General features: G+C 38.4%; 1 protein-coding gene across 2 annotated transcripts in view; it reads left to right on the top strand.

The window, feature by feature from the left end:
- The window catches only part of LOC115795925 (RALY RNA binding protein like), a 70194-nt gene that overhangs the window by 28113 nt on the left and 17091 nt on the right, over positions 1-24990 (top strand). For both annotated transcript variants that reach the window (XM_030752068.1, XM_030752067.1), the window contains exon 2: positions 873-1147. In XM_030752068.1, the coding sequence (XP_030607928.1) occupies positions 892-1147 (256 nt within the window). In that variant the 5' untranslated portion in view covers positions 873-891. The remainder of the gene's footprint in view (positions 1-872; positions 1148-24990) is intronic.

The following is a 24990-nucleotide window of genomic DNA, read 5'->3' as shown; positions in this document are numbered from 1 at the left end:
AATAGATTGGGAGCCAATGTAGGCAGGCCATTATACAGTAGGTGTAATGTGATCATGCCATGTATTGCCTGTTGACAGTCGTGCTGCTCTATTTTGAACAAGTTGTGAAGTAACCGCTGATCACAGCCAACATAGAGAGAATTACAATAGTCTAGACGAGAAGTTATGAAAGCATGAATTACTTTCTCAAAGTCCTGTGGTGGGAAGTAGGCCTTTACCTTACTGAGGAGCCTCAGAAGTAATCTGTTTATCAAATTTTAAAGCACTATCAAAAATAATACCAAGTTTCCTTGCAACAGGGGACAATAAGAAGGTAAAAGACCATTGGCACATCTAAAAGGTGGGGTTATCCAAATAAAAATAATTTCTGTTATACTTTTATTTAGTTTGAGAAAACTTATCTATTTGGTAAATCATTAAAAAAAAATCTCAAGAGGGAAAGATGACTTAATTCATTCTGTATTATCTTTGGAAGTGGCAGTTGTAAAAAAATAAGTGGATAACATCTCAGACATTTCATGGACCAAATATCCAGTTAATCAGCCAGATCTCTGACAGATTATTCATTTATTTAAAATTATTAGCTGCATCTCTAAAATTGTATCTTTTCAGTAATAGCCCATAACTGGGTGAAAATTTGTCTACATATAGCCTTTAGGATAACATGAAAGCCTTTTTTTTCAGTTTTACAAGCCAGGGATTTGTTTCTCAACCTGTACAAAGTAAAACCAAGGAATTATTTACAACATGTGCTCTCAGATCTGACCAGTGTTTACATCCCAGTGGTGCTTGCTGCTTGACTTTCTGTGTGTAACCCCTGCAGTCTAACCTGCCTGGCTTTCTGAGCAGTGTTCAACTCTGTCTCCATGCAGGCATTGCTGTAAGAATAGGATGACTGGGAAGACCCAGACTAGCAACGTGACCAACAAGAATGACCCACGCTCCCTCAACTCTCGTGTCTTCATTGGCAACCTCAACACGGCCGTGGTAACAAAGGCTGACATTGAGGCGATCTTTGCCAAATACGGCAAGATTGTAGGCTGCTCAGTGCACAAGGGCTACGCCTTCGTTCAGTACGCCAGTGAGAGGAATGCCCGGGCAGCAGTGGCTGGGGAGAATGCCAGGGTCATTGCTGGGCAATCACTAGGTAAGCAAATACTCTGAATCATGAACTGGTGATACTTTCCATTACAGTCCACAAACATTACAAAGAACACGATCTACTAAATAGGTAAATGTAGTATTCGCAGTATTTGAAAAAAGGGAACCTCTATAGTTTCACTATGTCAGGACATGCAGTTGTGGTCAGAAGTTTACGTACACTCACAATCATGGGCATGAATGTCATGGTAATTTGGGATGCTTAATGATTTCTTTGAACTGTTCTTTTTCCAGGGTGGAATGATTGTACAGCATACATCTTTAATGACTTTAAAAAACAAGAACTGAGTGTACAAGTTTGAATTTAGTTTGGATTTTCTCTCATCCACACAGAGTCAAAAGTATACATACAGGCTCAAATATGTAAAATTTAAATAGTTTTTTTCCTGGCACAGACCCTGCTTTTAAGCGTAGTTTGCAAATTCTCAATAGAGTTGAAGTTGGGGCTTCGGGAAGGCCACTCCAGAAGCTTAATGTTAGCCTGCTTTATCCATTCAAAAACCAGTTTAAATGTGTGTTTGGGATCATGGTCCTGCTGGAACATTTGGCTGTCAAAGTTTCAACTGTCTGAAAGCCTCACCTTTACTACTCCAAACTCATTCCTTGTCATTGTGGTCAAATAGCTCAATCTTTTTTTTATTTTTTGGTTGTTGTTCCTGAACATCCTAACTAATGTCTTCTCATCTGAGGGTAACAGTTTGGGTCTTCTTGCAGAACTTGGCAAAGTGGTGACACATCAGAATAACTTGTACTTGTACAGTTGTTTGAATCGATGATCTTGGAATCTGCCGTTGTTTCAAAACGGCTCCAAGAGGCCTTCCCAAGTCGTGCAAATCTACAATTCTCCTCCTTAGATCTTCACTGAGTTCTTTGGACTTTCCCATTGTTCTGATAATTGGTCAATGTAATGAGTGCTGTCAAAGAAATCCTTTTCATGCTGACAAAGAGAAACTACCAGTTGTAGTCAATCATGATCACTAATGAGAAGTTATTGGGCATTGGCCTTGTCACATTAAAAGACATTATAGAACCTTCAGCACCACTTATTAAAAGATTGGAGCATATGTATATATCTGAACGTACACGATCCTGTGAGAAAACCCAAAATAAATTCAAACTTGTGCACACAATTCTTGTTTTTTTAAAAGTCATTAAAGCTGTATGCTGTACAATCATTCCAACCTGGAAAAAGAACAGTTCAAAGAAACCATTAAAAGCCCCAAATTACTATAACATTCATGCCTATGATTGTGAGCATATGTAAACTTCTGACCACAGCTGCATATGCTATTTGAGTTTGCACTTTTGTCAGAGGGATCTCAAGAATTCAGAGAAGCAAATTATCTATGATTATTTACTCTAGCACTGTACCGTGCAATTTTGAAGTACTTGTATGAGTGTTTGGATTTGCAGTAAATCTACTACATTGTCTCAGTACACTTTACTACATTTATTTCTGGGCTAAAGCTGCTATTGTTGTTGACAGATCTGATTATGAGAGAATAAACTTCTGAGTGCTGACATCTAAAAGGCCCCCATCCCTACTATACAGCAGCAAAACCAGATTGAAAGCCTGCTGTTGGTTCATTTTTATCTGTGCTTTTTTGTGTTGCTTTGACTGTAACAATTTTGTGTCTCTTTGAAGTTGATGGTGTTTTTCTCTGTTTTGTGTTTTTGTTTGTTGTTCTGTGCCTTATAGTAGTCAATATGTGGCCCTTTGAGAGCTTTTTGTGTCTTTGTTGTTTGATTGGTTGCCCAACAAGAGATGTTAACAGTCATGTTGTACTAGGGCTCTCACCAAGTGAGATCTCAAAGGCCATGAGATCTGTGCCTGGCAATCCTATTCAGTAATCCATCCTGAAACTGCTCTACTAATTTTATATATGCAGTAAAGTTGTTGAAAATAACCCTAGTTTGATCTGCTGCAGGGCTCATCTAGTGCTCAATAATGCATCAGAAATAATAATAAAACACTAAAAAGGTCAGTTGTACATGACACTGCATACAGTACAGTTAATTTGAGCTTTTATTTTGTTTCTGTTGTAACTTTGAAGAACCTTTTCTTGGTAAGAAGTATTTTATAGTAGTATATTTGTACTTTTAATAAAGTAAATTATCTTAATGTGCTTGCACATTAACTATATTATTATTTTTAGTTACAGCCAGAGGTACACAACAAAAACAAAGAAAAAACAACAGCACTAATTTCTAATTTTTCCTGAATACAGTTTTTTTTGCTTTAAGTCATTATTAAATATAAAAATATTAAGCATTTATTGATTCATTTTTTCCCTTGAACTTTGAATTAATCGCAGTGTAAATCTCCAGTATGCATTATTAATTTTTAATGTTTGTCTTAAAAGCACCACTGAACCACGTACATGTTTCATATGCAAAACAGGTAAAACTAATTTAATTTCTCATAAAATAGCAGCCTTTTATAAAGCTTTATTAAATTGGACCCATGGTGAAATCAAAATAAATAAAAAAAAAATACAAAAACTAAAATAAATTTATTGGAAAAGTGTTAATAGACTAATAGTGTTAATAATAGAAGTTCATGCAAACAAGCAAGGTAAGCAACTGAAGGTCATTGCTTAAATGGCTGGCTGTTTGCACAGCGCTGAATAGAAGTTGACTGGAAGGAAAAGTGTGGTGGGAAAAGGTGGATGAGCAAGGATTGCCAAGAAAACTCAATTCAAGAACTTGGAAGAGCTTCACAAGGTGTGGACTGAGGATGGTGTCCGTGCGTCAAGAGTTACTACACAGGTGTATTCAGGAAAGGAGTTACAACTAATATTAAGCCACTCGTGAACCAGAGACTATGTCAGAAGTATCTTATCTGGGCTAAGGAGAAAAAGAACTGGACTGTTGCTCAGTGATCCAAAGTCCTCTTTTCCGATAAAAGTAAATTTTGCATTTCATTTGGAAATCAAGTTCCTAGAGTCTGGAGGAGGAGTGGAGAGGGACCGAATCCAAGGTGTTTGAAGTCCAGGGTAAGGTTTTGTCAGTCTGGAACACTTTGGGCTGCCATGTGATCTGCTGGTAAGGCTGGTCCACTGGATTTTATCAAATCCAAAGTCAACACAGTCGTCTACCAGAAGCTGCCAATTTCCTTTTTCAGCAGGACTTAGCACCTGCCCACAGTGCCACAACTACTACCCAGTGGTCTGCTGACTATGCCATTGCTGTGTTCAATTGCCAGCCAACTGCTTGGACCTGAACCTCGCAGAGAATCTGTGGAGTATTGTCAAGAGAAACACCCAATCCAAAAATACAGCTGGCTATCAGGTGGCTATCACAACAACTTGGATTTCAATAACACCTCAGCACTGCCACAAACTGATTGCCTCCATGCCATGCCTCATTCATGCAGGAATTTTTGGTAAAGGAGTCCCAACCAAGTACTCAGTCTGTAAATGAGCACATTTTTCAGAAGTTGGACGTTTCTGTATTATAATTATAATAAGTCATTTTTTGATTGCTCTTAGTAAACTAATAATTTGGGATACTGGATTTCAGATTTTCATGAGCTATAAGCCACAATAATCTAAATTATTACAAGAAAGGCCTGACACATTTCACTTTACATGTAATAAATACAGAATATATGAAAGTTTCCATCCATCCATCCATCTTCCACTTTTCCATCTCATTGTTTATGTTTTCTGAGATGAACTGGTAGACTTGAGTGCATTATCCCTTTTTAAATAAAATAAACACCAATAATAAAAGCTCATTTATAAGCCCAAACTCTATGAGCTTTAAATTATAATTTACAGTAAAATATGACCATTTAGTCCATGTAAGGGCTTTTGGTATTATTTTTCAACCTCATGGAGTCTGAACAGCTTACAATTTTTTAATCAATATTACCTGAAGACCTTGAGCTGCCATTTGGTCCTGTTCATGGTCAAATGTTCTATACTGTGTCTGGTTGTCAGTCTTATATTTGATCTGTAAAATCTAAGAAATAATTTAATAAACTGAAGTCTGCCTCAGTGATGTTTGAGCTGCAGAATACATTCTTCGTTAATCAGCTGAGTTAAAAAGGGAGATGCTGCAGGAAGGACACAAGGCGAGCTTGAGCATAAAGATAAAATGATGAGTGAGGAGAAGGTGGGAGGGAAGAAGAACAGATGCTAACAGAGGAAACATTCAGGCCTCAGTCCTCATAGGCATTCAGTGGATCCTTCTAAGTCTTCCTTATATTACTTATTGATTGGTTCACAGCCGCCTCCATGGAGAATAAAAGTCCTCCACGAGCCACATTCTCTCATTAAATATGAATAAGAGTGCTGTAGGGTCACATCTGCAATTCCACCTTATATTTGCCCAGTTTCATGCATTTCTGGCCATGAAATTACATGTGGCAGTGGTAAAACTGCCAGGTTCACAGTGATTACATATAATTATGTGAGTCGAGAACTATTATGGTATTATTGTAACTATATGACGGATGCCTTTATTGAAACTGTCACTCAGCCAGTGGTCAGCCTCAGCCAGTGATAATATCAGTTTCGTAACAACATGGGTGTTTTGGATGATTATTCATATATGATATGATTACTGTACTCACCAAGATATCTGCTGAAATCTGGGAACTCAGTAACATCAATACAACAAGTCTAATAGTGAAGAACCCTCCAGCTGTCAGATCTTTCTGCAAAAGACTAACTGTAACTAGCCATTCTACCAGTTAATCAAAATTTAAAAACTAACTTTCTGGTTTTGCCCTTTGGTTTGTACAAAACACTTGTATTTGTACTTCTACAAGACTCTGTGAAAAAGAAAGTTTTCACAGAACTCTATGAAGTCCTCATGATTGGATAGCTTGTAGAATCACCTTTAGCAGCAATAACTTGAATTATTTTTTTTTTCCAATTCTCTGTGTGAGTTTATCAGTCTCTCACATCAGTATGGAGGAATTTTGGTCTCTTCTTTATGGTGTTGCTTCAGTTCATTGAGGATTGCAGGCATTCACAGCATTCTTAAGGCACCCCTCCAGCATTTTAATCATGTTGAGATCTGGACTTTGTAGAAGAAAAAAATCGGGGCGTTGCAACGGCCCAGTCAGTCATTCTGTTGTAGATTTGCTGCTGTGCTTTGGATCAATGTGCTGTTATATGAATTAGTTTTGGCCAAGCTTTAACTGTTGAAGAGATGGCCTCGCATTTGACTGTAAAATACTTTGGTATATAGAGGAGTTTGTGATCGACTCAATGACTGCAAGATGCCTAGGTCCTGTGGCTGCAAAACAAGCCCAAATCATCACCCCTCTACCACCGTGCGTGGCAGTTGGTATGAGACATTTGTGTTGAAGTACTGTTTCTGTTTTACGCCAAATGTGGCACTGTGTATTATGGCCAAACACCTCAACTTTGGTCTCATCTGTCCAAATGAATTGTTCTAGAAGTCTTGTTTTTTTTTTTCCCTAGATGCAACTGTGTCAATGTAAGCCACGGTGCCATGTTCCATTTCTCCTAGCAACCCTTCTAAACAAACTGTACTTGTTCAGTCTTTTTCTACACTGCTCAAAAAAATAAAGGGAACACTCAAATAACACATCCTAGATCTGAATGAATGAAATATTTTCACTGAATACTTTGTTCTGTACAAATTTGAATGTGCTGACAAAAAAAATCACAAAAATCATCAATGGAAATCAAATTTATTAACCAATGGAGGCCTGAATTTGGAGTCACACACAAAATTAAAGTGGAAAAACACACTACAGGCTGATCCAACTTTGATGTAATGTCCTTAAAACAAGTCAAAATGAGGCTCAGTATTGTGTGTGGCCTCCACGTGCCTGTATGACCTCCCTACAATGCCTGGGCATGCTCCTGATGAGGTGGCGGATGGTCTCCTGAGGGATCTCCTCCCAGACCTGGACCAAAGCATCCAACTCCTGGACAGTCTGTGGTGCAACGTGATGTTGGTGGATGGAGGGAGACATGATGTCCCAGATGTGCTCAATCGGATTCAGGTCTGGGGAAAGGGCGGGCCAGTCCATAGCTTCAATGCCTTCATCTTGCAGGAACTGCTGACACACTCCAGCCACATGAGGTCTAGCATTGTCCTGCATTAGGAGGAACCCAGGGCCAACCGCACCAGCATATGGTCTCACAAGGGGTCTGAGGATCTCATCTCGGTACCTAATGGCAGTCATGCTACTTCTGGCGAGCACATGGAGGGCCGTGCGGCCCTCCAAAGAAATGCCACCCCACACAATTACTGACCCACTGCCAAACCGGTCATGCTGAAGGATGTTGAAGGCAGCAGATCGCTCTCCACGGCGTCTCCAGGCTCTGTCACGTCTGTCACATGTGCTCAGTGTGAACCTGCTTTCATCTGTGAAGAGCACAGGGTGTCAGTGGCAAATTTGCCAATCCTGGTGTTCTCTGGCAAATGCCAAGCGTCCTGCACGGTGTTGGGCTGTGAGCACAACCCCCAACTGTGGACGTTGGGCCCTCATACCATCGTCATGGAGTCGGTTTCTAACCGTTTGTGCAGACACATGCACATTTGTGGCCTGCTGGAGGTCATTTTGCAGGGCTCTGGCAGTGTTCCTCCTGTTCCTCCTTGCACAAAGGCAGAGGTTGCGGTCCTGTTGCTGGGTTGTTGCTCTCCTACGGCCTCCTCCACATCTCCTGTTGTACTGGCCTGTCTCCTGGTAGCGCCTCCAGCCTCTGGACACTACGCTGACAGACACAGCAAACCTTCTTGCCACAGCTCGCATGCCATCCTGGATGAGCTATGTGCGTTGTAGAGTCCGTCTCATGCTACCGCGAGTGTGAAAGCACCACCAACATTCAAAAGTGACCAAAACATCAGCCAGAAAGCATAGGTACTGAGAAGTGGTCTGTGGTCCCCATCTCAATAAACCACTCCTTTATTGAGGGTGTCTTGCTAATTGCCAATAATGTCCACCCATTGTCTATTCCGTTTGCACAACAGCATGTGAAATTGATTGCTAGTCAGTGTTGCTTCCTAAGTGGACAGTTTGATTTCACAGAAGTTTGATTTAATTGGAGTTATATTGTGTTGTTTAAGTGTTCCTTTTATTTTTTTGAGCAGTATAATTGTACTGTCATGAGTGTTTTAACATGCTAACTTATGTCTGTAGAGTCTGAGATGCAATTTTATTTCATTTTTTATTTCTCTGATCTCAGCAGAAATTGCTGGGAAGAATTTGCCACTGTGTTAACACATACCTGAATGCTTCAAACCAGCACATTGCCTAAACTGGTCACACTGGTCTCATTTGCTGATGAGTTAGTCAAATGCATTTAATGAGCAGCACCTGCGAAGCACCTTTTAACATACAGTATTAATTCCTATGGAAGCAGTAAAAGTGTACTTAAATTTTCACAGGACTTTACAGCACCAAGTCCTGTGCAAACCTTCTTTTTCCACATGACTGCATTTACTTGATGACAAAGCAGTCCAGCAAGCAAGAACTAGCTACAAGTGAATAACTGAGTTCACCACAGTTAGGTAAATATGCAAGACTAACTGAAATACAGTAACCAGTAGCCACACAGATAACACTAGTATAATCTTTCCTAACATTTGCTTTAGGCTTTATTATTAACAATGGATAGTTGCCTTGGGTAGAGCCAATATTAGAGAAATTTCAGGGGTGCTTAATTTAGTTATGCTGGCAAAAAAGCACCGTGAATACTTTGGCAAAAACACTGCTTTTTCTCAACGTTATGGATACATTATTGCCATGGGAAAGTATCATAGCCAATATAGAAAATGCTAAAGCTATAAAAGACAATTATTGGCTTGGGATCAGTTCGAGCTACTGTTTAGACTCAATATATAGTGAAGATTATGAGGAAATTTGATAGGTGGGCACCAACGAGTAGTATCAATTCAGTGTCAGACAAAATGTGTTTTTACAGGACCCCTAGCTCTGTACTCTGCTTATATGTCTTGCTAGCTGTCAGCTTATCAGGCAAACCAGCTGAGCCAGTTTTTTTGACTGTTATGAAAAAAGATAAAATAAAGGCCAAACATAGTTTACTGCTTTTGCGTTTTCTTGTAACTAAAAACAACAAAACAAAACTAAACAGTGTCCATTGGTCTACTTTAGAAATAAAATTCCAACTTTGAACAGGGTCTTTGTTTACAGTCCTTCTGCTAAGATAAGCTAACTAGCTCCAGCTTAGGGCCCAGTTAGCCATTTTAAAAGGTTTCCATTAAAGACTACATAAAAGATGAAACTAGCCACCATGGCATTATGTTCATCTTTTGAGCCAGAAGTTTCTATATTTGGATAAGATGGTGGAATGCTAAGATATCAGCTAATGCTGATAAGCTTGGTTTAGCAAGCTGCATTTAGAAACATACATATCTGCTAATTAGTTAATTAGTGCTAATAGATTAATAAAACACTAGGATTTCACTCACCTAAACTGAAGCACAAACAGAAAGGATGTACCACAGAGCAAGCTGTATTATTTATTTCATAAAAATGCTCCAAAAGACACCAACAGTGCAAACATATTGGAAAGTTTCATTTTAGTGACTCAATTTAGCAGAGGTGAGGCTGCTAATTAGATGCTGATCAGCTACAGCTGCTGGGTGTTGGGACACCTGTCTGTCACACCAGCCAATCACCTAACTTCAGTGTCCAGGTGGATAAGTTATAAAAACAATTCACCCTCCTGAGACTTGTTATGAAGTGTTAAACAATCCAAACTGCCCAAGGCCCAAACGGTTTGTACCAGTCTGTAAACATGCTTTTAATGGTGTAAATTTGGACATTTTTACATGGGAGTTTGGCACTTATACACCAACTTCATTATTTTAGCTCTGGAGATTTGTTTCCAAATTAAGGGGCTGCTGGCTCTAGCTTAGCTAACTGTTCTTCCTGTGTCCCTGTCTTCCAGTCTGTGCTGGCTCTAACTCAGTATTAAATGTATCATGATAAAAGTGGCATCAATCTCCTTGTCTAAGTAGCTATCAACATCTTTACTCAAGTGTAAGTAAATGTTTTAGCTCTAAATGTAGGCCAGAAATGGGGCATGTAATAAGCTCACCAATAAAAGACGTTCATCATTGAGGGCATGCATTCATAGGACCCACTTAGTGACAAGAAAAACAGTCATAGTCCCTCTGTGTTTTATGTTACCACAACACAGACATATTTGTAATAGGGCTCGCTTCACTGTTATGTTGTACTTTCAGAGAAACACATACAGTGTCCAGCTGAGAAGAGCTCAGGTCAACATGCTTCATGCAGCAGCCAAACTTTGCTTAGTGTGCCATACTGCAGCTTCACTGGTTGCTCGTCATAGTCTCTCACACACACACACACACACACACACACACACACACACACACACACACACACACACACACACACACACACACACACAGTAAATCCAGTATATTAACAATGCACCATAGTAAGCGTCTGAGGTGGGTTGTAGTTGCCTGAAGTAATGTCTCTCTCTGTTCGGGAAATAATCTCTTCTGCCTTTATTCTGCTGTCCCTGAGAAATTTAACCCTAAACGCCTTACCTTTTAAACATGAACTCCATATTTGATTAGGCTCCTGAGGTGTCTGCAGCCTGCCTAAGATATTAATGGTTGATATTTTCCTTAACACTTTCCTTTTTTTATTAAATTACATTCAATGAAGCATGACAGGAAAGGCAGCTGTGTGAAGGTATGATATGTGACAAGAATGTCACAAAGGTCAGAGTCAAACCTGCATATCCTGCAGCGAGCAGCTCAGCCCGTTGAGGTACCACAGCACCCCATGCTTGAGTAGATTTAATAGCCATGAGATACAGAAACGCTTGCTTTACTCGCTTAATTTCTTCAGACATGACTGGATTGCAGATACAATGACTTTAAGAGTTAAATGTGAATAAAAGTGACATTCAGTCACACTGAGGTGGTCTTCGTTTGGCAACAGCTACTTAGATCCTGATGAAGATGTCTGACAGTTACAGGGGAGGGTTTCATTTCTGTTTTACTGACTCATCTTTCCTCCTTCTAATTTCTGCCTCTGTGGTTAAAATCTGGACACAGATGTACTGATATTTCCACATTCATTTTTCATAATCAGTGCTTGTGTGATCATATCTGCTTAAGTTTATAGTGTGTGAGAGCAGGCATGGATGACTGCTATCTTGTAGTGTTTGAGTGCCCCTCTGTGGTTAAAATAGATACTGCAGTAAAACATTAAATCCAGGGGTTTCTCAGGGGTTCAATTATGAGAAGAGTTAGCTAAAGGTTATGTATCCTAAAATAAATTCTTTTATTTTTGAGTTTGAGTCAGGAAAAGTAATAACTATTACAGAGGCGTAGTTAGCCATTTGTTTGCAGGTCTGTTTGCTGAAACTCCAGCCTATAAATTTGAAAAATAACCCCATAAACAAAACCATTTCTTTGAGAACACTCTGGTTCAAAATGAGCTTATTTGTACTTTTTGAAGGGCTTCACAAGCATGAAAAAGATAACAAAGGAACACAAACACCCTTATAGGCACAACAATAGTGGCATAAATTTAAAACAAAAATATATGATGAAAGGTGATTGATTAGATGCCAGGTTTTTATTCATTTTATATTTTTATACATCAATTTTACTCCACATTCCCATTTCAGGATTGCAGGGTGCTGGAGCTTATCCCAGCTGTCATAAGGTGAAATGTGGGGTGCACCATGGACAGGTCACCAGTCTATCAGAGGGCTAATACACAGAGACAGGCAATTATTCACACTCACATTCATTCAGGATAACCAATTAATGCATGTGTCTGGACTGTGGGAGGAAGCCAGAGTACCTGGAGAGAACACATGGAGACACAGGGAGAACCTGCAAACTCCACACAGAAAGGCCCCAGCTGGATCCATCTTCTTGCTCTGAGGTGACAGTACTTACCAGTGCCACCTTGACATTTATATATTAATTCTTAAATTTTCATCTAACAGTTCCTCTGTTTGCCTTTCAGTGCCAGCAGTTTGTTGGCCTCTTTGCTCAGGCATTCATGAATTTCCCATCTGCATGAACACTAGATGGTGCTGAGAGAATAGCACTGAGACCAAAACTGGGACATCTCATGCTGTCCCTCAGCATGTATCATTCATTTGTAGTCAACGAGGGAAAGACTGCAGACATCCTGCACAGAATATCCAATCACGTTTTTCCAGTTATGAATCATTAAATGCCACAACAAGAAGTTTTTTTTAGAAAGTTCTTCTCCTGCTACTCACGATGGTAGATTACAAAATTAGCCTTAGTTAACCTTTTTAAGTATATGCCAAACACACAAGTATATATATTATGTGCTGTTATCGTGCAGTATTTTCACCACTTCAAACAGCTGTCTTTTTTTTTTTTTTACTATTTCATAGGAGATGTCAAATTGAGACAATAGCTGGTGACACCAGAGTGCGATTCCAATGACTTGAAGCCACGAATCGTCTCTCTCAGTCTGTGTTCTTCATAAGCTTTTAGTTTCTTGTCTTTTCTTAGTGAGAACAAAGAAACAATTAAGACTTCAGGCTGTCTGCGAGGCAGCTGCAAACCCCATGTCAGTGTAATTAGATATCACAATTACAAGGCTTCATCTTCATCCAAGCCTAAGAGCTGCAACAGCTGGGGAGCTGGCTCAGTTGGCTCCCTGAGATACTGCTGTTTTTTTTTCTTTTCTTTTTTTAAATCTGTCTATTAAGGCCACAGCCTATCCACTTTAAAATGAATTAAAAACCCTGATTGATGAATGAGAGACGGTGACAATGGGAAGCTGATTTGCTTTTATGAAAGCATGCTGTTTGACTAGTGAGGTCAAACAGATATTTTCTGTGGCTTTTAAAATCAGGACACTTTTTAAGATATACCTTGAAAACCAAATGAATCATTCATTTGTGACCTTCATGATTAGATTTTTACTTATTTTTTTCTGCTGCTGAATTGTTGCTGAACTTTATCCATGTTTAATAGAAAGAACTGCCCTTTACAGTTCTTACAGCTGAATTAATTTACTGATAAAACAGGGTAAAATAAACATAAACATAACAGACAGTGTGCATGTAATTAAACATGTCTGTGTACTCATTAGCTCATCCATGTCTGGGCACATGCTGACACAGTGCAGAAGTCTGTATGTGGAGTGTACTGTATACAGTATACACGTGTGCATACATGTACTATGCACACGTGTATATGTCCAAATCTTTACTGCTTGAAGTTGTACTAATCACTATTTTTATGGCCTCATTGGGTCAAATGACTGGTGTAAAGAGAAAAGGTTGTTTTCAGCTCTCACAGATATAAGCACACAATTGAGCATTGTAGCATCTTTCAGCTTTTTTTGTCTTGGTTTTACAGCCTACAGTTTTGTGTTTGATACAGTTCCCCTCAGTCTGGGCTAGTCTGAGCAAAGGTCAAATTTTCTGTGCGGGTAGAATATCCAGGCCAAACTGTTTGCTTCTGTCTCCTGGGCTTTTTTTTTTTAGAAATGCAAAAAATAAAAATAATAATAATTAAAAACTAAAAACTGAAATCATTGTGAGATGATAGTTGAAGGTTATCTGAGCAAATGCCATCTCTCTTTTGCTCTCCGCATGAATTGTTCACCTGCATGCAAGCAAAACCTGCTCAGATTTTCCAGGTCACAGAGCAGGTTGACTACAAGCTGAACTCAGAAAGTTACCAGAAATGTTTATTTTTACACATTATTTACACATTATTTACACATATTAATATCATGCGTGTAATCTGTTTATTGGGAATAATGGAAACCTGAACAAGAACAGCGCTGCTCTTTGTCATTTTCACTTTATAAGCACTTTTGTGTGTAGCACCTACGCACTACCCATTACTCAGTTAATAGACCTTTATATTGACAGAATCATCATTGATTCTGTTAATAACTGTTATTTAATAATAGTCCACTTTTTAATTGTAAAACAAACATATTAGCGCTTTTAAAATAACACATTTTAAACCTTTTCTGATTTCACTACAACCAGCAAACATCGTATCCTGTCACCTGTCAATATGATTAACTTTTTGGTTAATTGATTACCAAAAGAGCTATTTCATCACTTGGATATATGTGTTACACAATAAATATCCCTGTATTGTTACCTTTGAAGACAATGGAAATACCAAGATGGTGGCTGCATTAGTGATGTAATGTGATGTAATTTGTTATCCTAATTTATTTAATCCTTTCAGGAGCTAGTGATTTGGTTTGATCTTTAATTCTGATTATTTGCCCTTATTTTGATGTATAGAAAAAATCCATCCATCCATCCATCCATCCATCCATCCATCCATCCATCTGCCTAATCATTATTAATTGCCATATTACCAAACAAGATACTTAAGGGCATATCTGTGGCAAGAAATAGTTATTTGAAAAAGCCATAATTATGATGGCTATTTCATATTCAGTAATCTTAGATTAAAGTGGACTCTAGCAGAGCAGTTTGTGTGGTCAAAATAGTTCAAAATAAATCATTTTTACCAGAAACTGGAGCCTGGTGCAGACCCTCAGTTCATCCTCCCTCTTTCAGGCACCTTTCCTTTAAGTCAGCTTTCTTCTTACTGTCTACATCATAAAATCATGAGGTTTGAACTGCAAGAGGATGGAGCTGCTGTGTGTCTTATATATTAGGGATATGCACTCTCCTTGACATCCTACAGATAAGAGTAGAAAAAAAGTGAATCCTGAGCTTTTGGATTACTCACATGTACACTGGCCTCGGCTTGACCATGTTTAATAAGAACATCCACCATGATAACTGTTTATATATGACAGAAAATTAGAAAAGGCAATAATAATAGCGATAAACAACAACAACATATTTTGGTTAGTAAATAAGTGAAATATTCTGTTTCATCTTTTGAAAAGAGCATCTAGCTTTATACAGTACATTACAGAAGAAATGAAAAATTAAAAAACAAAACAAAACAAAAAAACACCTTTAAGTAAAAACTTACCAACCTCCTACTGGCAAAACGTTTTGTTAAGGGGTGAGTAGGCAGCATTGGGGTAGGCTGCTGTTGGAGCTGAGTTGGAGCGTTTGAGTCGATGGCTCCCCCTGGAACAGATGGATTAATGGTACGGTCCGGAGCGGCTCCGCTCTGCTGTGCTCTGCTCGGAGTCTGGAGCTGGAGGTGCTTCGGCAGTCTGTCTGGTTTTTGGCGGAAGAGGAGGCAAAGTCAGCTCGGCCACAGCGTATCGTCACTCGTTTTGTTTCCATGTTCGTCATGACCATGTACAAAGGCAGGCGTCGCAATCAGAGATGTGAGTATGAGGCGTGATTTACTGGCAGGAGCTAATTAATGGCAATTTATTAAATATCTGGATGCAGAGCTTATAGGACATTGGTGCTTTTTTTTATTTTATTTTTTTTAATTGTGGCGTAAATGATTAAAAGTTGTTTAACTCTGGCTCGTCTGTTGCTTTAAAAATAGAGACATTGTGACAGTTTTCAAAGAAACTTGAGAATTGTTCATTTGAGCCACTTTCCTCTGGATTGCCTGTTTATGTTTTCAGCATTTTAATGTGTAAATGTGCATTTTCTAGTAACGCACTTAAGCTTAAACCGTGGGCTGTTGCACCGTAACTAAATCATGCAGAATCAACATCTCACTTAACCACTTCATACAACCTAACATCCTTTCCTTGTTTCTGTGCTTTTCAGAGGGCGTGTGCGATAACGCCTCTCACTAATTCAGACAGGAGAGTTCAGAGAGTGCAGAATATCTTTTTCAATTCTGTTTGGAGAAAACAAAAAAATAAGAGTGCGGTTGTTATTTGAGTAAAAAAAAAAAAAGTGTGTCCAGCAAGTTCTGCGCAGGTGCCTATGAGCAAGACGTTTTCACAGGAGCTGCTCGGTGGTTCGCTGCTCCAGGTGTGTGTGCGCACCTGTGCGCATAAGAGGCTGAGTGCTGGCGGACATATTTTTGCAAATCTGTGGGTGCATGAATCATTTATAATATTAATGAACCTCATGTACTAACCTGTATATGTACTAACTGATAATCGTCATTAATTATTTATGAAAGGGTGCATTTTGCATTCCAAACTCTCCTATTAATATTTATTTAAATTACTTAAACGTGCCCGGCAACTAAGAATTATTTGTGTCAGCAATATGGCTTTCTCAGCAGGCATGTTCATTTGTCCTGGCAGAAAACCACACGCACAGCCCTGACTCTGTAACATCATTAGGCTCTGTTGTATTCAGGACTCTGAAACTGTAGCAGCTAAATGACACGGTATTATTAACTTTCTTATTATTACTGTGATATTTTCTGATTCAGAGAAATATAATTTACTACTTTTACATGAGATAAAATCCCATGCAGCAAATGTGAATGTGAAGAATGCTTTTTTTTTTTCTTAAATATGACTTAAACCAGTGGTTTTCACCCTCTTAATCCCTTAAACAAAGTGATGTCTTAATTAGGGCTGCAACTAAAGATTATTTAGGTAGTCGAATAATCTGTCAATTATTTTATCGATTAGTCAACGATTATTTCAATCTTACCTCACCTGTTCAAGCCTGCCCACCTATCACCTTGTTGTCTCTTCTCACAATTAAAATAATGACCCATCAAAATACGAGTTTGGAACTAATCAAATGTATTTTTAACATAAATGTGACCCTCACAATAAATATCAAATAAACAATGTATATTAAAGTGAATGCAATTTTTATTTTTAAATGATAATATAATGTGCAAATAAGTAAATAAAATGGCCTCTGTCCAAAAGTTCAGTTAAGGCTTCAGATTAAATCAAAAATATTTTTTCGTGCATAACAAGAAAAGAAAAGTTTACAGAAGAAGTTTACTATTCATGAACGCTAATATTAATGCGAAAAAAAAATAGGAGATACTGTAGCTGCTCCTACTGTCCTTCACTCGTTAGCTAACTGAAATGGTGCTGCTTGGCAAACATCCACGAGACCTTGTTTCTGACAGGTGAACTAACAGAAACATTACTGTACAAACATAAACAGGTATCAACGACGTACCCATCCAGAGCTGACGTCACGGCTCTGGATGGCTCCATTTTCTGTCATTTTCTCCGCCCTCCTCTCTGTTCCACCATCATTACGTTGTTCGCGTTACTTTCTTCTTCGTTGTTCGTGTTACTTTCTTCTTCGTTGGTATCGTTGTTATTGGCAGACAATGAAGGCAATACTGCCCTTATATCGTCCTGTAGTGTATTGCAGTTACAAAATCACATGATAAGCAGAAGAAAATGGATGGATGGGTTTTAAAATATGACGCTTCAACGTTAAATTGTTGTAGTCGATGTCATTGATGATGTTGATGAATCGTTGCAGCCCTTAATCCTTAAAAGGTCTGAAACAAAGAAATGTATCCAGTAATAGCAAAATAAAGAGAAAAACTTTAGGAAATGTCACAAAATCTTTAATCTTCCCACAACTCTTTGACCTTGCAGAGGAGACACTACCAATAGGTTGGGAGCCACTGGTTTAAGCAATGAATTTTCAAAATAACTCATCAGAGTCAACGACTGTTCATATATGCTGCTGATGTCTGATGGGAGGTTTGTGTAATGGTATCAGTTTATGCAGCTGGATTTGTCTACAGTCCAGTTTTGAATGATGTAGCAAGTTTTGGAGCAGGTGTTCAAGTAGTTTCAAGCAGGTTGCAGCTGCCGCTTTGTTTTCCAGCTGCTTGCACCGATTAATGAGCATGTGCTTATCTGGAAGTGATGGACCGGCTCCAGGGGTTAAAATGTTTCAAAGTGTTGCACTTTAGAGCCACAGAGTTACATCATAGGGAAAAAAAGGCAAAATGGAAAAGGAGGAAAGTGCATTAGTGCAGGAGTGTAGCTCAGGAGAGATGAAAGACTCTTAAATTATCTTTACCTCAGGCGACGGCAGTATGCTCATTACGATTTAATGCAAAAATTAACACATACCAATGTTGGGCGGTACCACAGTGGCATCAAAATTTTGCCTTTTGCACTTATGAACATCCGTCTACTAATAGTTATACTGCCAATGTGAAATTCTGAGTCCAGTCAACTTGGAAGTTCAGTGGTCTAACATCACATTCTTCTAAATGAACCATAGCTCAGCAGGTCAAATAATTTCATTAGATGCTCAGGAGCTTGAAGACAGGCGGCCAAATTTATGCACTGCCAGGAAACCATTTTCCTGAAAAGGGCAAAAGAGTAAAGTACACAGATTTCATTAGGGAAGGACAAGCTGCTGAGCAATTAATCCACGTATCCCCACAACAAAAACTGTTTAAGCCCTGGGGTCCTCATCCATATTGGAATCACTCAGGACGTTGTACATGGTTAGATGGAGTCAGAGAGCTGAAAGAGTAATTATAATACGCTTCAGTGATGCCTGCAAGCAACTTGGGTTATAGTCTTCCAAGCAGGTTAAGCTTACAGTATTTGTGATTGAAAGGATTCATTATTTATTTTATATATATATTTATATTTATATATATATATATATATATAGTAGGAATGAACTAAATCATTATTTATTTTATATACATATATATAATATATATATAATATATATATATATATATATATATATATATATATATATATATATATATATATATATATATATATATATATATATATATATATATATATATATATATATATATATATATATATATATATATATAATTTCCGTTAAAGTAGCATTTGACTATGTAAACATATATTTCAAGATCTATCAAATTACATTCTTATTAGTAGGAATGAACTAAATCAAATTGACTTACAGGGCATGTGGAGATAGAAGATGCCTGCAGAGGTAAAGCTTCATTCATAGTAGTGCAGTGAATCCCTGTCATAGTAGGTGACGTGGTGAGATGGTCTGTCTGCATTGCTCTGTCTTTACAAATGAAACTCAGATGATTATTTTAAAACTTGGAGCTGATAAATATTGAGCAATGGTTATTTTAATCAAATGTGGGAAGGAGAGAACACTTTGGAACCGTTGATTCTCTATACACACAGTATCACACAGAGCTGTGACAACAAGAAAAGCAACCTCTGTCTACACTGGCAGAATACTAGCTGTTGCATTAGAATAATGGGCACACTAAATACAATTACAGCCTATTACTTTGTTTCACAGAGCCATGATACTTGTGCAAATCAATATACTGCACTTACATCGCATATTACTACCAGACAGACCTATCACAGTTTCTAAGGTCTGCATTGGTGCGATATATGGTTTTAGTGCAGGTCAAGCTGCAGCATAGGGCATAAGGCTACACTGTAGATTAAATGCAGTACTATAAATCAAGCATAACTATGTTAGTTAAGCTGCTTTAGAGCTTGTAGTGAGGGAGGAGCTATTTTTGGGTACCGCTGATCCAGGGAGGATAATTTATGGTTATTTTCTCCATAGAATATATATAACACATATAAACACATCCAATGACTGTTGTACTGCTATGTCTTCAGATCTGCTGAGAATATGCTAAAGTGATAATGTACAGCATAGGGTTGGTGAATCAACCCCTGGCTGCTCCAGTCTGCATGCCAAAGTATCCTTGGGCAAAATGCTCAACCCTCGAGTTGCACCTGATGCATTCATTGGAGTGTGATTGTGTGTGTGAATGTTAGATAGAAATCACTTAGACATAGAAAGTGCTTGTAAAAATGTGTGTGTGTGTCAATGGGTGAATGAGACATGCTGTATAAAGCGCTTGAGTGCTTTAGTAGAAAAGCTCTACATAAGAACCAGACCGTTTACCCTTGTTTGGCCAAAGCTGGTGTTCCAGACTTTTGCGTATAAATTAACATCGGTCACACCCGAGCTCTTTCAAAATGCGTTCACACAGCACTGATTTCTGTATTTTGCTGTATATTTGAGTTTTTAATCTGTTGTCTGTCATGATGCATCCACACTGACAAACCATTGGAAAGTACCATTTTTTTTTTAAACAGCAATGATTGACTTGTCAGAGCTCAAGAAATGGTAGACGCAAAAGGCTACAGCAGTGAAGCGTATGAAGCCTGTGACCCAAACAATCCGACGACATTAGGAAGTTCCCTATATTCCTAAAATTTGGAGTCGAGATTGGATAACAGACTAAAGCATAACATGATCACAGCTGAGGACAAACATGAACTGACATCTGTGTGCCTTTTTTTCTTTGTCATAAACATACAAAAGATGGATGTAGCCTCCAGGTCTGGAAAGAGAAGCCAATGTTGACTGCCTTAAACATGAATTGTGCCTGGTTGTAGACTAAAGTCTTTGACTTAAATGACATATTTTAATTCAGTAATGCAAAACCCTGCTCATAAATGCCACTGTTTTGTTTTTTTAATTATGTGAGTTGATCAGTAATGAAGGGAATCATTTTCATAGGCCACTTTATCCATCTATTTTATCATCAACTTTTCAAACTTAGTGTTTTCAGTCCATCATAAGGCTAACACAGAGATTCAGACACTCTCACACACTCTCGTATTTATACTTGTGGCCAGTTTTGAATCACCCATTTAAACTAACACTCGTGTCTTTGGACTGTGGGAGAAAAATGGAGTGGCAAGAGAGGAGAACATGCAAACACCACAAGGAAAGGCCGGGCCACAGAATATAAACCAAAGCTGGTTTATATTCTGTGGTCCAGGCTCCAAGTTGATATCCTGAGCATGACTGAGCATTCAGCAGAAGCTCTGAACCTATCCTACAACGAGTATATACAGCTAAACATCATGAAATGTTTCTTGGTTAAATACTCACGAGGTTACCACAGATGAAGTTATTCATGAACATCTGAGTACCGGTGTGATCAACAGCTCAGGTCAGAGACTGTTCTTGTGAAACTGGCTCCAAATCCAATAAAGGTGTATTAAATCAAGAGAAGACGTATTTTATTGCATTGTGTGATGCAGTCTATAATATATGTAGTCCAATATGAAAATAGAAGGTCTGTAAAAACCTTCAGTTCAGTTCTAATCTCACTGTGATCGCTTGCGGTTGTAAATCACTCTGCATTTTCATTCTGAGCAGGAACGATGTCTGGACCTGTCACAGTAATGAGGTCATCAACTTGTTGTATGCATTGTGTTTACATGTGTGTTTGTTTACATAAGAATATCACCAACAATTAGATAACGTGATAGGAGAATAAAAAAACACATTTCTTAGTAATTTATGATATTTTATTTTATTTTTTTTTTTTTTAAAGTCTACTTTCAGTATTAAGAGTTAAAAGGTCACTTTTCTAATATTATTATTGGATCAGTTGCATAAAATTGTCTTAAAATTACATTAATATTGTTTTCTGTAATTATTTCTGGGACAATGTATCATCTGCTAAATATAGTTATGCAAACCAGAGATTGTGATGTCCACATGAATGAGCAGTCAAATGCCCAGAGAGACGTTCACCGTGTCTTCTCATTCAACCTTTCAGTCACCCTGCCCCATTTGAGAAATCATTTTCAGGTGTCATAAAAAGAAGAAGAGCTGCCTGTGCCGTTGAGCTGAGATCGGAGATTATTCAGGTCTGCTCTGTCAGATTTACAGGGCGCGAGAACACAGCCTAGATTGAATCTGTGGCTGCTGTCATGCAGGATGTCTCTTAGTGGCACATTTGTATTCATGTAGGTGCCTGTATGATCTCTTAATCAAATATCGCTCACCTGCTCTCAGGATGCGTGTAGACTCCACAGTAATGGGAGTTCATTCTGTGCCAGGATTGATCCTTTGCCTGCCAAAAGATTATGTTTTGGCTTTAGCCGAGGAAGAAAATGTATTCACATTTATTTTCTACGGTGATATTGTGTTACTACGACACTCACCTCTTCTGTCATAATTGTTTCGTTTCTGCAGTGAGAACACTGAAGGACGGCACTGTTAAATGTTCAGGTGCTTTGTAAAGTCTCTTCAAATGCATTATTACATATCAGAGTAACCTCACTCAAGAGGAAAATTGCGAGTACACTGTGATTCAGCTTGCGCTTGACTAAATGGAGGCAGCACAGAGGTTATACACTGTTGTTTTTTTTTTGTTTTTTTTTTACTTTCAAAAGCGGGCTCCTCCAATTCAGATTTTGCCTGTGCTGTGACTCCCGTTGTCTGTGCCCAGTCCAGCTATTGTGACTCGTCCACATCTCCAGAGACAAAGCTCTGAGGGGCACAGTGAGCTGAGGGGTTAGTATCTAACTAAAATATACATGCACGCATGCGGTAACACAGCGAAGCACTCATAGGTAATTCAGCACAGCCCCATTAATATGAATAAATCCAAAGTGAGTCAGAGGGCCCTGAGGTGCAGATGATTGTATTCTTGAAGGATCCACTGTGGATAGATAAAACTGTTACTGAGCTCAGTCGCAGCTTTTCTGTAGGAGACGCTCAGTTGAAATGAGGTCTTGTAAAGTCGGCTATTGGTGCTTTCATCTTCTATACAGATGAGGGAGGCAGTGCGAAAACATCACTTCAGCTTTTGAGACTGTGACTTAGACTGTGTGAGACAGTGTAAGGCAGAAAAACATGGCTGAAATGTGGCACGTTGCTTGGTAGAAAAGAATGGGGAAAGGTATGACTGGCTATTGTAGGCACAAATATTAATATGGAGTCATAGCAGAGGGTGATTATTTGCAGAGATGCATGTTAAAGCATTAAATTTATGACGGAAAATGCAGAAACATGAAAAAAGTAAATATTTTGTTGATTTAAATTTTCAAATTTACAAAGTCTATAGTGTAAACAGGGCACGTCAGATACACGCATTAGTGAGAAGCTGCTGCTGTACAGTGCTCAAGTTTAGGAAATCCTTGTGTAACTTACACAGAGCTACTCTTATGAGTAGTCTCATTACCTCCTGAAAGGAGGCAGATACTTTGTGGATATACTATGCTTTCAGTACCATTTGACTGTCTGTCTGCCTCTCTCTCTGTTTCTGCAGAGCAAAACTAGCAAGCTGAATTTCATGAGCCTTGATGTACAGGCGGAGAAAAGGAAGCAGAAGGACTCTGATAGATTTCTTTGTGTAAATCCAAATTACCTTTTTGAAAATGGAGCGAGAGTGTCATTGGCCTTGGCAGATGTCTGTGTCCTTCTGTTATTAACAGTTCATTCAGTGTCTAAATGTAATGTGAACATAAGAAATAACAATCAGCCTACTGATAATTATCACCCTCTCTGTGAAGTGTATGAAAGACTTTTGTTGTTTCAATACTTTTGGTTTTCCAGCCCACAAATGTTTCTCTCACCAACAATATTTTGACAGCATTTCATGGAAAATGTTTTCAGAGGGAAAAAGAGAGAAATCTGCTGTCTGCTCACGACCTAACGGCCGACAGATGAAGTTAGCAGCTACTTGGTGAGCATAGTAGAGCATTTAACAACAAAAGATCTGAATTATATTTAGTTTCTGCAAGGTGACTTTAGTTAACTAAAAAACAGTTAACTGACATAATAATATGTTAAGTAAAATAAAAGTTAAGCACACACAATGTAACTGAAATTATATGAGTTTACAAAACTAGCTAAAATAAAGAAAATATATGATTATCCTTAGTTTGGGTCTTTTTTAAAAATTTGGTCAGTCCGCATGAAGAGGCTTTGGTTTATAATGATTGAGACTGGGATGTCTGTGTGAATGTTTCAAGTGTTTGTGAATGAGAATTGAGAAATAACTTCATTTTTCCGATACTTGGGAAATTCTTGTCACAGCAGTCGAAATAACAACAACAATAAGAAGAAGAAAAGGAATAAGATTTGTATTGTTGTACTGTTTTGAACTGTTTAAGTTTGTCAATTTTACAAGCACTACTCATAATCATAATAACAGAAGCTAAAGCTAACACTAAGAAGAAATATTTCAAAACAGTAAAACTAAAACAAGCTGAAAACTTACTGAAACTTTAAACACAACAGAATCAAAAGGGAAAAAAATGATAGGAAATTAAACCTATAATAATGTTGGCAGTCACAGTTTAAATTTGTCAGGTTTAGACAAATATGATGATTTTGCTCCATAAAAGTGTAATTGCTAAATGCAGCTGCCATTTTCTTAGATTTCTTAGAGATTTTGGTCCATGTGGACATTATAGCCTCACACAGTTAGTGCAGATTTGTCAGCTGCACGTCTATGATGTAAAGTTTCTGTTCCACTACATCCCAAAGATGCTCTGTTGGATTGGGATCTGGTGACTGTAGAGGCCATTTAAGTACAGTACAGTTAACTCATTGTTATCGTCAAGAAACAAGTTTGAAATTATCTGATCTTTGTGATACGGCATGCTATCCTGCTGGAAGCAGCCATCAGAAGATGGTTACACTGTGTCCATAAAGGAATGAACATGGTCAGCAACAATACTCAGGTAGGTTGTGCTGTTTAAACAATGCTCAGCTGATACTAAAGAGGCTTAAAGTGTGCCAAGACAATATCCCCCCATGCCCTTACATCACCAGCAGCCTGAACCACTGATAGGATACAGGATGGATCCATGCTTTCATGTTGTTTACACCAGATTCTGAGGCCATCTGAACTGTAGCCTCAGTTTCCTGTTTTTAGCTGACATATTGGCACCCAGTGTGGTCTTCTGTTGCTGTAGCCCATCCGCTTTAAGGTTTGGCACGTTGTGCATTCAGAGGTGCTCTTCTGCATACTTTTCTTGTAACAAGTGGATATTTTAGTTAATGTTGCCTTTGTCGAGGTGGTCTGGTCATTCTCCACTGACCTCTGGCATCAAAAAGACATTTTCATCCAGAGAACTGCGTCTCACGGGATATTTTCTCTTTTTCTGACCAAACCCTAAGGATGGTTGTGCAGGAAAATGCCTTTAGATTAGAAATT

This window comes from Archocentrus centrarchus, chromosome 17 (genome assembly GCF_007364275.1).
Source record: "Archocentrus centrarchus isolate MPI-CPG fArcCen1 chromosome 17, fArcCen1, whole genome shotgun sequence".
Taxonomy (NCBI): Eukaryota; Metazoa; Chordata; class Actinopteri; order Cichliformes; family Cichlidae; genus Archocentrus; species Archocentrus centrarchus.
This window is presented reverse-complemented; position numbering and strand designations above follow the sequence as displayed.